Genomic DNA, 9,164 nt, shown 5'->3' on the forward strand with positions numbered 1-9,164 from the left:
GGGGGTTGTTTTTCGCGGTTTCCTCCCGCTTGCCGTTCTGCACAAGATGGGTGCGTGCTTACTTCGCCGTAGAGTGAGTTTAGGCCCCGTCTTGGCTGCAAGCTGGTGCTGAGTGCCGGGTGGCATTTGTCGAGGTGGGCGGCGTGCAGTGAGTGGTCGCGGGGTGCCTTGTTGCAGCCTGTTTTCGAGTTTGAGCCAGAAGTTTAAGAATATCCTGTCTATGCTGGACAGGGAGCTTAGTGGTGTATCACGGCTGTCTACTGGCCGCATGGTCTCCGCCATTTTAGGTTGGCCGCTCACCTCTCCGGCCCATGTCACTGTTGTCTCCATCGTGTTGGAGGGGACCCTCATGGGTGGTCCGGGATCACCCCCACCGGACCAAAGGGGGGGGTTGCGGGGTATCCGCTCGTGGTAGGTGGTCTCCGGTTGGTTCCAGGCTGGGAGATCGGCCGACTCTCCCACCCGGTGCCCGCCAGGCCACATGTCCTCGCGGGAGCTTTCTGCCGTCTGTAGTCCGCTTACAGGCCGCATCACCGGTTTCCTGTAAGGGTAGAGGATTAGTAGGTCGCTTGGGGTCCTGTGGTACGGTTTGTAGCTGGATAGGGGTGCCTTTTCAACCATTTTTCCAGGATTAGTGTGGAGCTTTAGTTAGGCACGTCTTCCCTCCATGACAGTCAGGCCCCGCCCCCAGCCACGCTCTTTTGATCAAGAAACTCAACTTCCTGCCAGAACATACAAATATGGTGAGTATATAAAAGACAATTCGGGTTAGCCCTGGATGCTAAACAACAAAACAGACAATTCACATTAATCCTGGCAATGCTAAGGCAGAATCCTGGCAGAATCATGCCCACTCTACATGGTAGTTGTCATGATCTGCTCTGCTCTGTTCTGATGTCTGGACTTGGCTTCTGGTATCCAGTACTTTTGTTTCAATTGTTGTTTGGTTTTTGGTTTTCTATTCTATGTCTGGTTTTCTTTATGCTGGGATTTCTGGGTTCATTCCAATAGTTCGTCCCTGGATTTCCTAGTCTCCAGGTTTCCTTTAAATGTTTGTTTTATTTGCCACACCATTTTGTTTCCATCTTTCATTATGTTTCAGGGTTCCTGCAGGCAGCTCCTCAAGGCTTCTGCCCTTTCTTGCAGGTAAGTGCTATATATGTCTTTTGATTGTTTTAGCATACATTAGGCAGTGTAGGACCTGCCAGATATGGGGTACATTGGTGTTGTTGGCAGGCTTATGCAATGTATGATCATATAGTGTGACTAAATCCCCATGATTTTCATATGTAGTACTTAGTTATTTCTCCTTGTTTTGCCTATGTTATGTTAATGTTTTCCTCATGTCTTGTGTATATGTTCTGGGTTTAGCTTACTATCCTTCTCGGGTTCTGGGTTCTATTAGTTCTGTCTTGTTTTCATGTTTGGTGCCTATTTCTAGTCTTGCCTTGTTTCTAGTACTGGATACAATCTTGCTGCAGGCCTCCCTATTCAGCTCCTGGGAGGTCTGCTAATTTCCATACTCCTAGTTCCTGGTATCAGCATAAGCTGAATCAGGGTCTTGGTATGTGGCTGCACAAACGCTGGTGCTCAACACCAGGGGGCGTGTGGTTACCCTGCACCAGACCCTGCTAATCCACCTCCACGCTGAAGACTCCCACTTAACATCAGGCATATTGGGTCCCGGTCCACGCACCGCCGCCTGGACACTGTGTCTGGGTTCCGGGCACCGGACCGCCACCCTGACATATGGCTATAGGCACAATGGAGTTCGTGGAGTGGACCCTGCAGCTTTCCTGATCTGTTCTGTCTGGATTACGCAGCATTCAAGGGTACCTATATCTGCAGGTTTCATCTTGCCCTGCTTTTCTGGACTATGCAGCTTTCAAGGGTACCTGTATCTGCAGGTTTCATCTTGTTCTGCTTTTGTTACTGTTTTTCCGGCATGCAAGAGTTTCTGTATCTGGACCAGTCTGCTGGAGATGGCTTCCTCATTCCTGTTTTCTGTTTTGGAGGGGGTCAATCTGCTAAGCTGTACGTTGGTCGCTTCGGGTGTTCTCTTGTGATGCCTAGTTCCTGGTTGGTGACATGCTCCTTTTCTGGCGGTGATCTCCATTCGTTCCTGGTGGTTCCTTGCAGGAGGCCTTTCGGTTGGGGGATCCTTGCCTTTGTGGAAGTCAAGTGGACTTTGTTGCAGGATCCGCTTTTGTTCTTGGTCTCTGCCTGGAAGCTGTTTGGAGCGTTCGGAGTCCGCTCCTTAAGAGGGGGGTTATGTCATGATCTGCTCTGCTCTGTTCTGATGTCTGGACTTGGCTTCTGGTATCCAGTACTTTTGTTTCAATTCTTGTTTGGTTTTTCTTGGTTTTTGGGTTTTCTATTCTATGTCTGGTTTTCTTTATGCTGGGATTTCTGGGTTCATTCCTATAGTTCGTCCCTGGATTTCCCAGTCTCCAGGTTTCCTTTAAATGTTTGTTTTATTTGCCACACCTGTTTGTTTCCATCTTTCATTATGTTTCAGGGTTCCTGCAGGCAGCTTCTCAAGGCTTCTGCCCTTTCTTGCAGGTAAGTGCTATATATGTCTTTGTTTGTTTTAGCATACATTAGGCAGTGTAGGACCTGCCAGACCTGCCAGATATGGGGTACATTGGCGTTGTTGGCAGGCTTATGCAATGTATGATCATATAGTGTGACTAAATCCCCATGATTTCCATATGTAGTACTTCGTTATTTCTCCTCTTGTTTTGCCTATGTTATCCTGTCTTGTTTGTTTGTATCCCCAGTCCATGTACAGTCCTGTCCAGTCATGCCCATGTTATGTTCATGTTTTCCTCATGTCTTGTGTATATGTTCTGGGTTTAGCTTACTATCCTTCTCTGGTTCTGTGTTCTACTAGTTCTGTCTTGTTTTCATGTTTGGTGCCTATTTCTAGTCTTGCCTTGTTTCTAGTACTGGATACAATCTTGCTGCAGAGCCTCCCAATTCAGCTCCTTGGAGGTCTGCTAATTTCCATACTCCTAGTTCCTGGTATCCGCATAAGCTGAATCAGGGTCTTGGTATGTGGCTGCACAAACGCTGGTGCACACCAGGGGGCGTGCATTTACCCTGCACCAGACCCTGCTAATCCACCTCCACGCTGAAGACTCCCACTTAACATCAGGCATATTGGGTCCCGGTCCACGCACCGCCGCCTAGACACTGTCTGGGTTCCGGGCACCGGACCGCCACCCTGACAGTAGTTAGCATTAGGGTTAGGATTATGATTAGGATTAGCAAGGGATTTGATGTCAGCAGAGGGATTCTATGGAATCCCACGCTGATTTTAGCAACATCAGCATACGGAATTGCTTTTAGTGCAGAAGACTCGCTAAGGGCACTGCACTTTACAATTGCAGCATTGTATTGCAGCTGCTAAATCCTATTGTAACACATGATAACAAACAATCACAATATGATTTAAATCCCCCTTGCAGCCACTATCACTCACAGTGATCAGTATAGGACAACCTGCATAGCCCACTGCTGATCAACAAATTCCACAGCGCTGTTCAATAGTAAAATGGTGCATGACTGAATTATTCCGTCATGGGTCCTTTAGGATAGGACACCTACAATGGAATAACAATGTAATTTGTCTCAAAAGGGTGAAATATGGATACAAATATCATGAGGCTCACTGGTCTGTATATTGAGTGGTTAATATCTATGGTAATGGTTCATAATCACTTCCCAATCCCTCCCTTTAATCTCAGCAATGCCTTGCAGAGTCTACTCCTTATTGGTAGTTAGTGTGAGTGGGTGGGCACCTCTGCATGAGGGAGGAGTGTCAGTAAAGGATGTTTAAGGTGAGGAGACTCTTGGCTCATCTTTATTTAACAATAATACAGACAGCTGACTATTCTAACTCATCTGGTACCATGAGTGCAGGTAAGCCCTGGTGCGATTTTAGCACTTAACACTTTTGTGGCTGAGACTGTAAAGAAAGTGATTTACATGAAACTTAGTGAAGAGTGCAGCTAGTGGTGTGACTGGGGGCAGAGAGTGCAGTTAGTGGTGTGACTGTGGCATTGGGGGGAAAATCTGGTATCACCATGTCAGTGGGGATACTAGGGGACTGAGTGCAGGTTGTGGTGTGTCTGGGGCAGTTCGAGCGTATTTTGAAGTCACTAGGGCAGTGGTGGTGAGTACTAGTGTCACTGTGGCAGTGAGAACAAGTAGTAATGTAACTAGAGCATTGCATGTAGTTATTGCAATCCATGTATTGTGCGCTGGTTAATTCTGATGACACTAAGCTCTCGGGTTTTTGACAGCTGAAACTGTATTGTGCAGGACAGCGAGGGACCATATTTCTACAGATTGTATTTTTAACTAATTACTGATGTCTAATGGGAGAAACAAGTGTCAGAATGATTCAGAAAACACCAGACACATACACCATACACAGATTTTTAGTCTCACAGCCCCCAGGCCCTGAGGAGGAAAATCTAGACTCCGATAACCCACAAGAACCCACACACATGCATTTATAATTACCAGGCATCCTATATCACTTCCATTAGTACCTAATTACTCACTAAACCCTATTTAGAAATAACGTAACAGTTAATTCTGGAATGGTGATGTTTGCAACAATGTAATAAGTGAATGTATCCTATTGGTGAATAAAAAGGACATTGTTCCATAGTTGACACTATACTGGGTGGATCCCGGTCATTTTAGACTGTACTCATATGTTCGTACTCAACTGTCTGTATCTCTCTTAAATTAGAAACCATCACATGCGATGAACTGAAAAATCTAAACCCCAATGGAATAGTGCAGCTATATGATGTAAGAACACCAGAGGAGGTCCAAAAAGGCAAGATCTCAAATGCCATAAATATTCCCGGTAAGAATTTGTACTAAAAGTTTTTTTATTTTATGGGCAGCATACCATACTTGTTAACATGTAACGGATCAATGGTTTTGGTGACGTGTGATAGTTGCCTATCCTTATTCATGGATGGCAGACATTTCACACTTACCAATGATTGATATAAATAGTGGTGAGTGACAGGATCTTGCACTCTCAGGTTGGATTAGGTTCTGACCTGCCCAGTATTTAGCCTGACAAGGAAGCAGCTAGTCCTTGTCTATTGTGTGGACAAAGAATTGGGAAAAACAATGTTACAAACCACCTGGTGAAAAAACAAAAACTTCAAGTTTGTCTCTTCGGCAGACAAAGAATAATAGGGCAGGTGACCTTCCCAAGCTGCATCACCAGGATAACACTGCCATGAAAAAAACCTTGAGGGGGATAAGGTACCAAAAATCCAAAGAAGTGTGTAAAACTTTAAAGGGACACTCCAGAAAGCACTTTAGCTTTTTGAAGTGCTTTATGTGTGAAGACTGTGTCCATTTTTTTCATTTTACAAAAAGGGCAGATTAACCCCTGTAGCGGGATACCTGGTAACCCAACTGGTTACCCATGCTCGTTCCCTTCCTTCAGCCGATTAGGAACTCTTACAGGGTTACGGGACTTAGCTCTATGCGCTCCCAGGGCTGGATGGCACTCAGTTCTGGATGCTCTTCCCTGCTGCATCCCCTGCAAGCTAGAACAGAAGACACACGGGGGTTAAATCTTCCTTCTCTCCAGTAACCAGACGACACACAGTTCTGGAGGTTAAAACACTCCATCTTTATTGAAGCACACAGCTTTTTATACACAGACCCCCACATGGGGTCTCCATTCAGTGCAACACAATCGCAGGCAGGAGGGGGTTGGGTTACAGATAGCAATCTTTCTCTCTGGGAGGCTCCAATAGTACACAAGGACACACATTAAAACATATTCCATACACCTTTGGGGCTCGGTGCCTCGGGAAGGGGTCACATAGATAAAACATCACAATAAATCCCCGGGTCCCATCTGGGATCCCTGCAAAAAGCGGGGTGTTTGGATGTACAGAGCCTGAGAAATCGTCATCTAAAGTCTGGGGCATGTGGCTCTGTACATCCCTGAAATTAGTTCCATGAAGTTGCTTGTTCTTGAACAGGCAAAGGAGGGAGAAAAAAGAAAATTGAGCCAAATCACTCACTAGTTCCTCCTAATGGGAGGTAACCCCTAAACTTAAAGTATAATCAAGAGAAAGAGAAAACTGGAGGTAGCAGCAATGAAATCTATAGATAAAGTGGAATACCCTGAAAGAGTTATCTATACATAATTAAAACCGCACTTTGAATAGTTCTCTTAAAAAGTCCCAAAACGTGGACTTTGAATACTACCTGTACTAATCTTATACAGACAGACTGGACATGTAAAACTAGATTTTAATTTGTTTAAGCAAGCAGTATTCCCTCTGTGTAATATTTAGTTACTGTATATGTTTGCCCAAGTTATATTAAGGTAATTGTGTATATTGTTAGGACACATTTAATTAGGTCATATGGAACTTCTAAAACAAATTTCTGTGGCCGGCAATTCTAGGAAATTGTAAATATTGGTGTCAAACTTAGAAGCTGAATCCTACATTATTTGCTGGGTGGCTTACAATAATGTTGTCACAGTCGTAAAGCGAGTGGTGGGTGCAAGTGATAATTAAAATTATGTTTCACGTGTTTCAGTCACTGAGTTTGAAGATGCTTTTAAGATGGATCCTGAGACATTTGCCAAGAAATTCAAGATAAACAAACCCAAGCTGGATGATAACATTATTGTCTATTGTCTGTCGGGAAGACGTGGTACTCGGGCCACAGAGATTGCCTCCTCTTTGGGATACAAACAGTATGTTTTTTTGCTAATCTGTTCAAATGACTGGATCCGTTTTATTGTGTCAATTTACAATATTGCATAAGCCAACTATAGTATTATAGTCTTATTATTAGTAAAGCAAAAGTATACTTCAGTGAACTGTTTAGTTTAGTGCTTCTAGCAGAAGCCTCCCACACCAGGATGAGATGCTTCAATTAGGGACTGATGTGATCCCCTAAACACTTTACCTATTTAGCCTACATCCACACTTCCAGTCATCAAACAGGATGATGTGAACTGCTCCATAAATTAGAGCAACTATGCGTTGATTGACACCTCTGATGAGTTGTCTTACAGCAGCAGTAATTATCACAAATTTCTGCTTCTTTCAACCTCTCAGACATGAAAGTGTGCTTGTGTGCTCATTAAATGTGAAAAACACTGTCTGTAATCCTGCCCTCTAGTGCCACATCTAAGCTATTGCATCTCTGTATTGTGAATTCAATAAAGTGGAAATTGTGGAGCATTTACAGGGCAATTGCAGTTTAAGGCCAAAATTGCTTGACTTGAGATACTTCCAAGTTTAGCCTAAATTCATTTCTTAAACATTCCAAGTACCAAAACCACTACAGTGTGCCATAGTGGTTATCATGCCAGGAGTGATACAATGCCCACCCATGTAAGTAGTCAAAACATTTTTGAATGGTTTGACTTCTTTACTGGGGTCTCCCAGGCTGGGATCCCCACTTTTCTACTTTGGAGAGCTGGAATCAAGTAAATGTGAAAAGGAATCATGAATTAAGATCCCCTTATGCCACCCGCCTGATACTGCATAAACCTAAATGTGAAACAGATGCTTGTAAGAATACTCCAAACCCTTAAAAAGCTGCCTCGTAAAACTACCATTTGCTCTCTACCTGGCTTCTGCAGCTAATTTAAATACGATATGCTCTGCAAGGTAAGATTACCCACCGTTCCATTACCTGCTTATAGCATAACAAATGTGAAGAATGCTGTCCGTAAGATTACAGTAACCTTCACAGAGTATGTACTGTATCTGAAATATTACAAAACAATAGTTCGCAGTCCATTGGTTACAGGTTATTGTTAGAGCTGATCTTTAGAGACTTTTGTCCTTAGTTTCCTGGATGCAAGGTGTGATTTCTAAAAAAAAAATACGAACCTTCGTGATTATTGAATATGAAATGCACATATTGTGGACTTTGCAATGCTGTAATATCCATATAATCCACACTCTCAATGTTTAATGAGTTATGTTATCATTTACAATGTAAGAACTATTCTACGTTGAGTGTGTGTAGGGTGTAATAGAATTTATACAATACAGGGCCTGATTTTTGTTTTTTTTTATTCCCCTTAGTGTCCGAAACCTCATCGGTGGATACACTGCATGGTCTGAGAAAGAGGGAAAGTAATCTGCAGATATTTTCCATTTCGGACAATGGTTTTACCAGTTCCTACTGACCTTGTATTCTTGAAGGATTTTTCGCGGTCCGTATCCTGGTATAACCTCTGGACTCGGAATCCATATGCTGCTCATTATTATTTAAAAAAAAAAAAAAAAATACGAATCTCCTCAACTTGAATATCTTATATTACTTTTAACTATAGGCTGTTTTTTCTCTGTTATTCTATATTTTATTTTAATATAATAAACATTATAATACACCACGAAGAAACTTGTACAAAATAAATTTAGTAAACATTAAATAAATAAATACCACATTTAAGTCAAGTACAAGAATTCATATGTTTTGTGATTTTATTTTAAGAAAGTAATGGCAATTTGTGCCCTGATCTCCCTCCACAAATAATCAAAAAATTAAACATTGTCCGTGAAGGTACTGTACATTAAAATAATGTAAAACAAACATCATCAAGTCAAACTACTATAATACCCCAAATGGAAGCATAGGCTCATTAAATCCGTCTCTCAAAATTCGACTGTGAATACTGAAAAGGACAGGTCTCCTATATGGCACTGTAGCTTCACGAAATAGTGCCAAAGACATACAATGGGGGTGTCATTTTACTCAGCAGATGTAACTGAATACAAAATAAAACTTTGTACAGGAATAGCACATACCAACTTTACAAAATACACACCAGAAGTTCTTTGTTATAAGTTTGTGTGCCAACCCCCCAAAAAACACAATTTTACTCCAATATTTAGCAGAGGTTGGCGGTGAAATGGCTACGTAGAAAGTGTCAAAACAACCTTAGGTAAATAGCCCGTGGTGTCTACTTTATATAAATATATACGTTTGTGTGGCAATTTTGTTTTCTTTTATGGCTATTAAGCTTACACGACAAACATACCCAATTCTAAAATCGCTCCACATTTAAAGTTTATTTTACTCCTTGTGCTTTGTGACATGTAACTACCAAAAAAAAACTTAAAATCCCAGACACATTA

At 42.4% G+C, this 9,164-nt stretch overlaps 1 protein-coding gene across 1 annotated transcript; it reads left to right on the forward strand.

Annotated features, from left to right (window-relative positions):
- Positions 1-1,105: 1,105 nt before the first annotated feature.
- LOC134582992 (thiosulfate:glutathione sulfurtransferase-like) lies at positions 1,106-8,399 on the forward strand (the record flags this gene model as incomplete). Its single annotated transcript, XM_063439725.1, has 5 exons — positions 1,106-1,146; positions 2,519-2,562; positions 4,766-4,885; positions 6,601-6,760; positions 8,109-8,399. Coding segments are annotated over 5 exons (420 nt in total), but the record flags the coding sequence as incomplete, so codon positions are not given.
- Between the last annotated feature and the right edge of the window lie 765 nt (positions 8,400-9,164).

Source organism: Pelobates fuscus, chromosome 13, assembly GCF_036172605.1.
Source record: "Pelobates fuscus isolate aPelFus1 chromosome 13, aPelFus1.pri, whole genome shotgun sequence".
NCBI lineage: Eukaryota > Metazoa > Chordata > Amphibia > Anura > Pelobatidae > Pelobates > Pelobates fuscus.